We start from the raw sequence: 13,243 nt of genomic DNA on the forward strand, positions 1-13,243 counted from the left end.
CTGGGCATCAATTCTAGGTCATTCAGCTAAAGGCTGTATGACCAGGACAAAAAAGGAGACGGGCTATCCTGGGAGGGGCTTGGAGGTCACCCTATTTACCCACACTCCGGCTATAAGAAGTATGTATAGGTGTTTTATGTACTGCAGGAACCTAGGGGCAAAGTTCATCTTCTGCCGTATTGTGAAGAAGAAGATCCATTTCACTTAGTCAAATGCTTTTTCAAAGTCGAACTTAAGGAGGGCCAGGAGCTTTCCAGTTGACGTGTAGGGCATTGTACTGCCATTGAATATTGTGGCACTTGCGGTGACTAGTCATAAAGCCACTTTGGTCGGGGTGTGTTGACGAATTTGTACCTCGGACCAGGTAGTTTACAATGGCTTCTGCAAATATTTTGATTTCTGCACTGATTATTTTGATGGGTCTGTACGAGGCGCAGGATTCTCGAGGTCTGCCGGACTTGTGGATCACAGTAATTTCGGCATTAAAACATTTCCTTTCAAGGATTATATTGACTTGTCAGTTAACATTGGGCTTGGATGTGCAGTATAAATTGCAACTATTTCTTGAATCGTCTACAAATGATCAGAATTTCCAAATACAATACATTTAATTCTAAAAACTACAGTTCCTATAATTCTAATATAATAAATCCAGTGTGACCTATGGGGCACTTTCAAATATTTTTAATACTCATATTAGAAGTTCACGAATTACACATATTTAATGAATTACAGCGGACAGGCAAGTGTTATTGCCACTCCAATACAATTGCTTTACACTAAATACCTATGTAACCCTTGTTTCTATGGTTTTATTTTTATTGTTTAAACGATGGATGAGAGCGCACTTAACCATCTTTCAGTTTCTAGAAAATTCATCTTGAGACGGTATTGCAAATAGATATGCCTGCCTAAATTTAACAGAGAAAATATTGAAGAAAATACCAAAGTACCCATGAGAAGTGATTATTAAAGGATGTTTTAGGCAGGTCCACTTGAAAGTCTTTTAAAAGAGCTGCTACTCCAGAATTCAGCTACACCTATTCTGAGTTGTTTCCACATCAGAATGTCTCTGCGGTTGTAGGCTTGAGGGATGTTCTACCACCCAATCTGGCAAAGTGCCAGAATCCAGATTTTGAATGGGATGAAAGAGATAGTATTAAAAAATGATGGGGACAAATGTGGACGTGCCAGCATTGGTAGCTCTTATGAGAATATTGGGCAAACAAGGGCTGCCGCAGACTACAATGCGTTTTTTAATGTACAGGAATGGTGAAGATAAAATGATTGTTTATACATGTAGAGTATGCCCTAGCTGCAACTCTGTTTACACAAATGTTTCCCTGAAAGAGGTTTACCTGTCAAAAGAGTGAGGTGAAAGGGGAATGGAATATGTGCTCGAATGATTCGCTGCATGATGTCGACCTGAACCTACAGTGAAATGAAAAGTGATAGGAATACGTGCCATCCTTACTATATTTAAGTAGTTGGCTTGGGCAGTAATTATTCTAGTCTTTCACTGGGATCGGGTTCTGTCCGGTTACGCAGCCAGGTGAGAATGATCGTCTTGGTTTGATGACAACATTTGAAAAAACAATAGAAAATTGCATGAAAGAATTACAATCACTGGCCAGTCGGTGATATTAACTGGTAAGTAAAAACAAGAAGAGCAAATAAAAATAAAAGATGCTAGCCCCAGTGGGGCCAAACTTTGATCACTGAAGTTATTATAGCATTCAAACTGTAGTCATTAGATTTCTGACCCTTTTACCTGGTCAGTGGTGTAACAATAGCCCCTGCAGTGTGGGTGGGCCCCGAGCTCCTGGGGCCCCTGCCGGCACTCTGCATGGGCAACAGGTCCCTGGCCTGAGAGCTCCTGACTAGATCCAGAGCATGAGGGACCCCCACCATGCATTTTGCAGGGGTCCCTCTGTAGTTTTGTTACAACACTGTGCCTACTGTCCAGTAAGGCGCACAGTCCAAAGTTCAAAGTTACTACGGTGCAACTACCAGTTATGGACCCACCTCACCGTTCTGGTTTCCAGAACCAGATGGACTAATGAGCCAGCGGTCCCTCTGTTGATATGTGGGTGTCTTTTTCTTAGAAGACAGTATTTATGAAACCTCCTTGTCAGGATCCCTTTCTTACATTAGCATGACACCCCTGAAAGTGGGGAAACCCACAGGAGGTGTAAGTCCAAACAAGTCATTCTTGGGCTTGTTTTCTTAGGGTCGTAGGCCTGACCATAACTGCAAAATCTGATACCGCTGGAATCATAATGACTGAAAAGATAATTACAATGACTCCAGAAAGAAGAGTCTGTCCTCTGGCCAGCTGAAATGGATTTCATATTGTGGGTTTGAAAACTAACTGTCACCTGGATATGAAGAGATGGACATAAAGACGTATTCAAGCATAGAATGGGTTTGCGATTGTACAGGATCATTCATGTGTAAATGACAGCGAGAGCTGCAGTTCCTCGACGCATATGATGCTCTTCTTTGTATTATGCTTTTCTTGCCCTACAGTTGGGATGTGGTGACCTCATGACTTCTGGGAGTTCTTAGTTACACAGTTCTTGTGTAAGTAAGTTTTCCATTTCATCAGACTTGCTGCTTCCAGTTGGCTCATTGTGAGGCAGGTAGGCCCTCTTTCTTTCAACGGATCACAGCACCAAGCAAACTAAAAAGGAACATCCTAGACGAGTTGTAGACCCATTCTGGAGGGGAAAATGCGACCTTAAATAGATTCTACTCCTGGTCTTATTGTCTTATTTTCCTATATTGGTGTTCAGGTCTCCTTTGCGTCCAGACGATGAATATGAAGCATGCACTAGTGTTGGGTTAAGTACTTATACCTCTCTGGTGGTCAAGGTGGGATCCCTGGCCCCAACATTGGGTTTGCCATATTCAAAACTTTTGTGCTTCTTTGTTCCTGGAAGTACATTGTGTCCTTGATGCTGATTTCGCAGACTTATAAGCCATGACTCCCCATTTAGTCAAGTTCTGACTCGCCTAGGTATTATGTGTTTTGGACATTTTCTTCCATTGCCGTGGGGGATGACCACAACACAGGAAGTAGGAGATGGTGAGTGGCAAAGAGAATGGCCTGGAGAGCTTCCTCGGCCACCACGCACGTAGAATTCAGGGGAGGTGTCAGAAAGAGTACATGAAGTCAGGTATGTCCGAAATTGGCATAGCCTGCTTACATATAGGAGCCGCCATTTGTGCAGCATGGACCCTATCATTCAGCAGTCCACCCATGAAACACACACACATTCATCCCTCATACACGTCCCAGACATTGTAAAAGGATCCATTTTAAGACACAAGAATCTTTATTGAGAGCCACTAGGCAGTCTATCTAAAGCTGTACAGACAGTTTCTGCACAGCATTTTACTTTGTTTTGGCTTCCTAATGGCTCGTACAGTCCAAATTAAAATTCTAACAGCTCTTACTGGCGAAGGTTAGTTAGAAACTGCACCCACCATAGCTGGATCCAGTAGTTGCTGACTGCTGACCCCTGGGTCGTACATAAATCGATCTAGCACCGATGTGACTGCTGTCTCCGCACTTTTTTCTGAAAAGCCTGATGGCACCTACAGTCACTCTGAAATCCCCCACAGGACTTAGCCTGATAAAAGCTCGTGAGATAATCTGTGTCACAGGATGGTCTGGACTTGCTAACCCTGCTGCTCACAAAAATCAAATTGATGCAACCATTATTTTTGCACTGATTTGCATTTTTTTCTGTCTGCCTATTTGAACCACCCATCCCACTGAGGACACCCAGAGTGCTGACCTGTTGATGGCTGGTGAGAGACTCTACACCATAGACTGAGCCAGATTTTGCTGACTGCTGATTCTTGCCACCTATAATAATCAGTCTGGTGCAGATGCAGCGTATACGTGCATACAAGCTTGATACAATTGTTTCTTTTGCTCAGCAGCTATTGGTCGATCCATAATACAAAGGGTATCCAATGTTTACTGCACATGTAGATCATCCATATTTTTCAATTATACTGCCTCGGACCCATATGAGCACTACCAGAGATAACATTGTATCTAATGTCATTAACATGGTGACTCTTGTTCACACTACAGTTCCTTGAGGACAAATCTTTGAACAGCCAATGGTGCAGAAAAGGTAAGTTTATTTTTTTTATGTTTGGTGCATGTGTGTATGTATGAATGTATGTATATATGTATGTGAATTTGAGTGAGTGTTGTGAATGTGTGTGTATGTGAGCAGCTGTGTGAATGCATGTATGTGAGTGTGTATGTGTGCATGTGTAGCCCCCTGGACCTCCCTTCTAAAATTAACAGCCGCTAGTGATTCCTGCCCTAAGCTGTTTATGGCAAGAGTATGAGTGTTTTGTCTGGACTAGGCATTGGCAACCAGAGTGAGAGAGCATGAAGCCTGAATGCTGCCTAGTCTTCACCCACCAAGCCAACTCCACCTGGACATAGAACTTTAATGGTAAGTGTGGTATGTTTATTTTAATATTATAGAATTCTCTATCCTAAGAAGAACTGTCATGGATTAGAAAGCTGGTAACACTACCAGAGAGAATCAAAATATCCCTGCCAAGGTTAATGATTTTTTCCCATAACATATAGCCTCTGGGATCACTTAGGGTGCGAGGCCCTCTTGAATAATGTTGGTGTGCTAATGCAATTTTTTATCCTCCTACAAATATACTCCTATGTTGATGTTTTTAGACAGTTTTGTTGTATGCTACCCTATGTGAAGCCAAAACAGTTAAAATATGTTCATCTGCTATTTTCCTATTTTTCAGTTTACCATTGTCCTTCATTTTTTTGTTTTTAATTGGTCATGCTTTTTTAGGTTGAGCACGCAAGCACTTTTCGACCTGTTGTAAGTATTCTATGGGCTTTTAACAACGCCCACCTCATGCTCATCACTTTCACTTGTTCGTAGACTTGCCTTTCAAAAATCCCTGGATGTCATTGGTAAATGCTTTACATTTGTCCTACCTTGGGCCGATTTTGTTACCGCTGTGAAGACTGACCCTGTTACATGGATTATTGCACGATTGCTGATATACTTCAGCGTGGGTGCCCTATTTTTTATTTTTGTCTCTCCCCTTCATGCTCCATGGCAGCCATGGCACTCACATTGCAAACAGCGTAGAACAGCACAAACTCTATCGGCAGTATTGAAGTGCTGGTCACATGGTTCACATTGTTACCTAATCCGAGTCATTTCTTTTGGCTCTCCCCTTTCATGCTCCATAGCTTTCATAAAAATACTTGTAATTGATAAATGCTTTAAGTCAAACACACAGAAATCCTCAAAGCGGCTCTCCAGACACATTGGGAGAGCCAATACTACAATATTCATTGAACTCAGGAAACTCGCCCCATAATGATTTGAAGACCATTACTTTTAGAAAACAGTTTTGCTCATAACTCAGCCTGTGATCGTCCTATGACAATGGGACACCTTCTAAACATTCACCACAACGTGCTCTTTCTATCTATACCATCTCTGGGTCCCCACACCAGGTTAGTAGGGACTCCAAAATAATAACCACTTCCACTTTCAGTGTCTTTTTAAGTGCTCTCATGGTTGTAACTTTTTTTCACAGCTGGGAATAGTTTGTGTTTTAGAGGACTTGTTTGTAATTTCATTGCAACAGACCTGCCAGCCCTAAAAATGTGTAATGCTTTATGTTCTCTAATGGCTGAATCTATTATTACAGTGCATTACCTTCTGATATTTTATTTTCATATGGTTATGACCTTTAGGGGCTAACTACATGGTTACATGACCATGTTTCTTACAAATGCTATTTTCATTGTAGTGTCCTCTAGGAGCTATTCTGAGCATTGCAGTTGAATGCCAAATGTTTATTTCTGATAAAGGTTTTGAATGGGTTTACATGATAATTGTATATGTTTTATTAATCCCTCCTTATTGGAATTATGACCATGATTCAGGCCAATTTAACATCCTTTTTACACCATGACTGTTTGAACACTCTTTATATGTTTGGGTGACCCTTCTAGTTTATTTCTCTTGTTACTCCTCCATGGCTATCGTGTCTATTTTTGGGGAATTGTGTTAGCCAGCCAGCAACTCTTATGGTGGAGTGGTGAAAGTGATATTTTATTGGGATTAGCATGGCATATTTGAATTAGGATGCTAAATGGCAACATTTTCATTTTTGGCTACAGATAGAGCAAGACAGTAAATGGAAGTGCTTTAGTTATATGCAGGGCTACTGGAATTATATGGCAGGAAAAGACAAAATTATGAGGCAGGGTTGACCAATGTATATGACAAGAAAAGTCCATTTATGAATTTACAACGCCAATAGCTCTAACTCAAGCAAATGCAAGAACTATTGCATTGCAAATGCTTGTTTATTTTTAATACCTTCATTTTCACCTTATATTTTACATCATTCTAGCTTTATTACTGTTTCTGTGTACATCACCCCCCAACACACACTTATGATATGTATTGGGCTTGCTCATTGCTATCAAAGGTTAGGACAAGGATACTTTCAAGGAATGTAGGGTTTGCCTTGTGATGTTATTCGGGGAGCTTAGCCATATCTCACATGTAAGTGTACCTGCCGGGAGTATTTCTTACAGCTGTCATTAACCCATGCTCACTGCTGGGCATTTGACTGGGAGAATGGCACAGTTTCTGCTAGGGAAGCTGTTCCCCTATGCTGATGTTAGTGGGCAGACAGCTCATAGGACGTGCCCCTACCTTTGAACCACTGCATTATCGTTTACTTTCTTTCTTCGGGGCTTCCCTCAAAGCAATCGTAGCGCATCACAATATACATTCCCCAGCCTCGGAAACTTCTGAAGATCGTATTGGCCATCATTTGACAGCCCCTGAAAGATGGTTTAAATTGAGCATTTGAAATGTTTATTATCCTTCTTTTGACGTCAAATGCTATGGAGACTGGATGAATGAATATGTCTGGAGGAGAGGCAAACTGGAAAAAGCAATACATTTTGGACAGACGTGTCGTGAGAGGCACGACAAAATATGAGGACTTGCCACGAAAGCAAAATCGGAACTTTTTAGAGCAGAAAACAATGAAAGGGTTCAAATTCCCACTGGCCTCACTGGAACACTGTTTTTGGTGAAGGACAGAGCATGACTCCCCGTCACAACGGCTATGCCATCCTCCCTAAAGTATGTCCTTCTTTGCACCAGTCAGAAATGGTTTAAGTCTTCCACAAGCAGAGGGAGCCACCGTCTTCAGCAAGCCGCTGGCGGTGTGGCCGTGTAACGCGAGATGCGGCAGCGGTGAATGCCTTGTCGTTGATAATAACAGAGGCTTGTGCTACAAGAGCGCACCTTCAGATCCGTCAAGGGGATCCGGGCAGGTAGCTTCCTGCGAAGCTCTCGCAGTCTCGGCGCCCCCCTCCCCCTTCCTGAGGGAAGCCCCGGTGTCCCCCCTCTGCACTTCCTTCCCCACCTCTGCACTGCACCGAGGAGGAGGCAGCGAGAGAGGAACCAGCTCGGGAGGAGGAGGCAGTGAGCGAGGAAATCGGCGAGGGCAGGAGGAAAGCCCAGTGTGCGCGCCGTGCTCCGGAGTGCGGCCGCAGCGGAGGGTGTTTTCTGAGGTGACAGTGCGGGGCAGGATTGAGACGGACGAGCCCGGGGGTGCCACCTCGGCGGGGATGGAGTGAGGAGGTGGAGAGGCAGCCGCAGGAGGAGGGGGCGGCCGCTGCTGGCATGGTGTTGGAGGCACCCTGCGCTCCCCGCCGCCCTGCCACCAGCGGAGCCGAGAATGGAGATGAAGATGCCGCCCGTCAGCACGTAAGGAAAGGGGCAGTGCGGGGGGGAAGACTGCCGTGCATGCTTCCATTATGTGCTTATTTATGTGTATATGTCCACGTCGGCCACACAAACATGCGCGTGGAAATAGCGAGCCATGAGGACACAGAAAGGCTTCTAGGCGAGAGAGGTGGGCATAAAGCTTCTTCAGTGCACCATGTGTCATTTCTCTCTCTCCTCCCCTCATCAGACCACAACAAACACACCCTGTCACGCAGGGTTGGCGTGCAGGTAGCTCAACCCCTCTGATCTCCACATGTTCCGGCTCAGGGTGCCCCTGGTGCCGGTGTTTCTGTGGATAGACCACAGCAGCCAGCACGAGTTCACATTAAGGACATATGAGGCAGCCGTGAGTGACAAACGCCAACTTCCTGATCTAAAGCTGTGCGCGCGCTGCTTTTCTTTACAGAAAAACTGAAAAACACCACACAAAAATCACCCACTGGCCCGAATGAAACCCCCATGCTATGGGCATGCCTGACAGCTGCGGCTGCACACAGCTGTCCGTGTTGTGGTCTGGTACAGCAGCGCTGCAGTACGTCATCCGTGTTTTCTTTGTGTGTGTCTATCTGACAGTTTAATTTTTCCTCTGGGAGTTCACGAGTGCCCCTCGGATCGATTGATTGTACTTATGAAGAGCCTGTCCCGAAGACAGGCATCACCACACTTTCCGCGGCAGGGCCGTTAACATTTTGTATTGTAAAATGGTCTGAAAGGGGATGTGATATAGTCTTCAGGCATTTGTGGGAGATAGCATGAACCAAGCACAGCCCTTGCAGTCCTTACATTCGGGATTGAGCTCTCAAAAAGGATGCAAGTGTTGTGAAATCATTGAAGTCTTCCTGTCGGGCTTGGTGTACCCGAGGTTACTCGTAAAGCAGCGAGTGCTTCCGGAGGGGCACTCACCTGTGCCTAAATAGTGGCATGTGGAACAGGTGCGAGCATGACCCAAGGCACTTCAGAACAGAAATAGGGACTTGTAATTTTAACTCTCCTTGAAAGGAACTTAATCCCACACACAGAAGGAGTGGAGTATTTTCAGGTAGGACAAAAATTGAGTAAGTATGGACACACAGATTGCTCTCTTACATATTTATTTTACTTGGCACCACAAAAATCGTGTGACTAAGTCGGGTACACATTACTCTTGAATGCCCAGCCCATATCAACATATTTTTTTCTGTGAGTAGTTGTGTCTTACTTGGTATTTAGGTGTGGCTTGCTTCCTCATGGACCTTATTCCCAAAAGCTGTCTGTTAAGATCGAGCCTACTTGACAGCACAACCTGTCTGGTTGCAAAATAACTATTGTGGACTCATCAAGAACTTGCAGGTGCTTGCAGGCTGAACATTTCTTACCATTGGTTAGCTTTGTTTTCACTATCATTTGTTTGCTTCTTGTTCAATGACGCTCCTTTTCCCATGCTGTCCATGTTATGTTTTACCCTCGTTCCTGATGGGGGAGCAATTAACAGACACATGCACCTGGAAATTCCTAGAATGCCTCAGAAAGTTTAGGGCATAAAATGTAAACTTTCTAAAAGTGGCATTTTAACAATTGTAATCCAAAATCCGACTTTACCATTGAAGAGTATTTTAAATTACAATTCATTTGAGTCCAAACAGGATATTTCTATATGCTCCCAATCAAAAGTTATCACTTATTAAATGTAATGAGGTAATCCAATTAGAGAGGCTGGCCTTATAGTAATGAAAAACTAATATAGTTTTTCACTACCAAGACACGTAAAAATTAAAGTACATGTCCATCCTTTTAAACACAATTCACCCTGCCCCATGGTCTGTAAAGGGCCTACACCAGGGGTGACTTATATGCATTAAAATGAAAGGTGTAGGCTTGGGAAAAGGTTTATTTTAGCAGTTCGAAATGGTAGTTTCAAACTGCACACAGGCTGCAATCGCAGGCCTGAGGCATCTTTAAAGGGCTACTTAAATGGGTGGCACAATAGATGGTACAAGCCCACTAGTAGCATTTAAATTACAGACCCTGGGTATATGGAATACCTTTGTACTAAGGACATATAAGTAAATTAAATGTGTCAGTTGGGTGTAAGACAATTTAATCATATTTTTGCATGAGAATAATAATTTTAGCACTGGTTAGCAGTGGCAAAGGGCACAGAGTCCTAAAAGCCAAGAAAACTGTTTAAGAAACAGGAAGGCTAAATACAAAATGTTTGCAGGAGACCCTTCAGAGAGGACCAAGCCCGACAGTAACTTTTATATTGTTTATTATTTTTGTCCAAAAACATTTCAGCCATTATTTCTCCGTTTTCTCATGTTGCTTTTGCCAAAGTGACCATGTGATTTCCTTGCTGCCTCACTTCAGTCCCACCCCCTTCACTGCTATAGACCTAAACTTGTGGACAAAGGCCTAAGAGTTATCAGCTATGTGTAGATTTACCAAGTTTCATTGGCTCTCAAATGGCTTTGAGAGTTACAAATAATTTATTAAAGTCAGTGACTACTCAACTCTCATAGCATTTTTCTTTTGGTAAGAATTTTGGCTAAGATTCTGTTGAGCTCTGACCCACTCCCGGATCATTATCGGGAAATACACCAGATTCCGGCCACTGGATCTTTTTTCTGTTAGATGCAACTTGCACCTTCTTGCAGTTTGAACCCCTTCCTTATGTATCAAGTCCTTAAACAGAACTGCCACTAATCCTTTTTTACCAGCAGCCCAAAAAACACTTTGTGATGCCTGTCTGATTCCAAGGCCGCTCTCTTCCCCTCATATTACTGTCTCAGACTTTTAATAACGTCACTAGTTTGCAATATATGTTTGCATGTGTAGGCATGATCATCAATTTCGTAATTAGTTCATGCACAATAAATGCACTATACAAATATTCTGAAAGTGAGTGCTAGCTTAACTGATTAACATAGTTAACACTGAATGCTGAAGTCAAATGTGCTTAAAATTTACTATCATGTAGAGAAGGTCAGGTAATGGTTCATTTCTTGATTAAAAAAACTGAATCCTCCAAATGGTAGCTCACATTTTCCTTTGCTAAGCAAAACTGCAAGGCAAACCGCTCCTGCTTTGCTGTGGGAAGCAGCAACACGAGAATTCACATTAACTGTGCCTTAGAAATCATTGATGCAAATATTAGCCCCAGTGGGCATCGCTCTAGTATGTGGGTCTGGTCTCTGTAACTAAAAGAAGACACACTGTTCATACACGGCATCTCTTTGACCCATGCTCAGACTTAGTTTAAACGGAACGTCTAGCGCTAATGCACATTGTGCACTGAAGACTGTGCACTAAACAATGCGGGGACTCTTTTGAGTTACAATCATATCCATTTTAGTTTCAAAAAGTGGACCTGTCACGCAGTGGCGGCCGGCAGTTTTAGGAGGGAGGGGGGCAGGCGCGAAGCACACTTACACTCATTCTTTCACACACACACACACACACGCACATCCATTAACAACGCCGCACGCACCAACCATTCGTTTAAAAAGATCACACACACACACTTACCTTCAGCCTCGGAGGTCCCAGGAGGGTTGGGACTGCTGCCTTCCCTCAATGGTTGACCTTGGGTCAGCCAGTGAGGGAAGGCAGAAGTCCTAACTTTGTCACAGAGTGGGATGGGGTCAGTGAGACTGCTGACCCCACCCCACTCTGTGACGAGGTGTCACTGATTGACACTTGCCCTGGGTGCTTCAGGGCTTAAACCTGAAGGGCCCAGGTCGAAGTCAATGGGTGACACTTCCCTCGTCATCCGGGGTAGGGCCTCGAGGCACCTTTGCTGAGCTGAGGAGGTCACGCCCATAAGAGCTGTGACCTCTTCAGCCCAGCAAAGTTCAGCTAAGGCAGCCAGGAGTCTGCGCAAATCGCACGTCTTCTCCTGGCTGCCTGACCTGAACATGAAGTGTCTGTCAGGATGACCTTTGTTCAGCTTGACTGGCACTCTTCATGAGGGGCAAAAGGTGGGAGGGGTGGGGCGATTGGGGGGGGGGGGGGTGGCGTGGCCCCTCCACCCTAAAGGACGGACCGCGCCTGCTGTCATGTTAGAAAAGATTGTACAGGTGCATTGTATCTCAGGTCAAATTGACCAGCTGATCCGCAGCGGCTAAAAGTGTCTTTTTTCTCCTCTTTCTTTTGAGTAAAGATATCCCCATGTGCACCCATGGGGCCTACATGAGAAAACAAAGTGACTCCTGTCCCAAGGGGTGTACTGGTCCAGGTTTACGATTAAGAGAGGCTTCTGAGAGTCAGCATTACAACCCTAGTGAGCAGTATGCTGTAAAATTAAAACCCCCATCTATTAAGGAACATGTTTCCTCGTCTGCTCCTAAACAGTTGCCGGTGACACGGAATCACCTGGCATCTCTAGATCAACCTGTCTTTGCTTCGGCGACATCACTGCCATTGAATGTCCCTCCTTTCCCCCCTAGAATGGTAATTTAAGCCAGTAATTTGTAGGCATGGTGAGATCCAGTGTCGCATAGTGCCACCTTACACCACATATATTATTTGTTTTTGCCTGTAGCTCACACCTGGACCCACAGGGCTGGCTGCTGTGTTCTTTTCACCCTCTTCTGCATTATTTCACCACTGTCTGGGCTTAGATGCAGCATTACATCCCTCAGCTGCTAGCGTGCTGTTCCTTTCCTTCTCATTGTTATACTTTCTTTTTACCTTGTCTGCAGAGAACCTACCTTCTTCTTTTCTTATAATCACTGTCCCCTCTCTCTGGTCTTCCTATGAATGGCCAGTTGGCCCCTCTCCTCAGCTTACACTTCTCACTTAATTGTGATATGATTGTTATGGTATGCTGCACATTTTCTGTATTGTGCATGTTTGCCAATTCCTAGACCTCTAAGCGTTTTTGTGCAGAGTTATCTGCATGTCTATAGGTGTAAGGGCTTTAAGGGAGGCAACGGCAGAAGGAATGTCCATAGATGTTCCCTCAGCCTATGAGTAAGTGGGGTGTGGAACGAGTGTGGTTAGGTGGGTTTCGCAAACCTTTGTGGAGTTGGTATGTATTTTACTTGCCTGTGCAGGGAGTACTTCTTTAGTGGTGTGGGTCTTCTTATCCTCTTTCTAAACGGTAGTGATGTGTGGAGGTGTAGCCTGTCATTTGGACTCATCTGTCATCTGACACTATACTCCAAAGTCTGGTTACTGCGCTTCACAAGCTTGGCCAATGATTGAGCTGCTGTTGGAGAGGTACTAGGAGTACTTTCAACTGAAGGGGCTTGATGGTTCTCATGGGGAAGCATGTCAGGATAAAACAGAGAACCTGGTCATAAATTCCAAAACACTATAGAGGCAAAAAAGGAAATTATAACAGTCTCGATCTTGAAGATGTTGGCATCACGAGGTAGATAGTAATACTTCCATTTTCCCTGGTGTCAGTTAACGTGACTCACAGG

At 44.1% G+C, this 13,243-nt stretch overlaps 1 protein-coding gene across 1 annotated transcript in view; it reads left to right on the forward strand.

Moving 5' to 3' along the window:
- The first annotated feature begins 7,161 nt into the window (after positions 1-7,161).
- KLHL2 (kelch like family member 2) overlaps positions 7,162-13,243 on the forward strand; it is a 382,747-nt gene continuing 376,665 nt past the window's right edge. Inside the window, exon 1 of the mRNA XM_069243918.1 lies at positions 7,162-7,817. Coding sequence (XP_069100019.1) covers positions 7,789-7,817 — 29 coding nt within the window. The 5' untranslated portion in view covers positions 7,162-7,788. The remainder of the gene's footprint in view (positions 7,818-13,243) is intronic.

Source organism: Pleurodeles waltl, chromosome 1_2 (assembly GCF_031143425.1).
Source record: "Pleurodeles waltl isolate 20211129_DDA chromosome 1_2, aPleWal1.hap1.20221129, whole genome shotgun sequence".
In the NCBI taxonomy this organism is placed as follows: Eukaryota; Metazoa; Chordata; class Amphibia; order Caudata; family Salamandridae; genus Pleurodeles; species Pleurodeles waltl.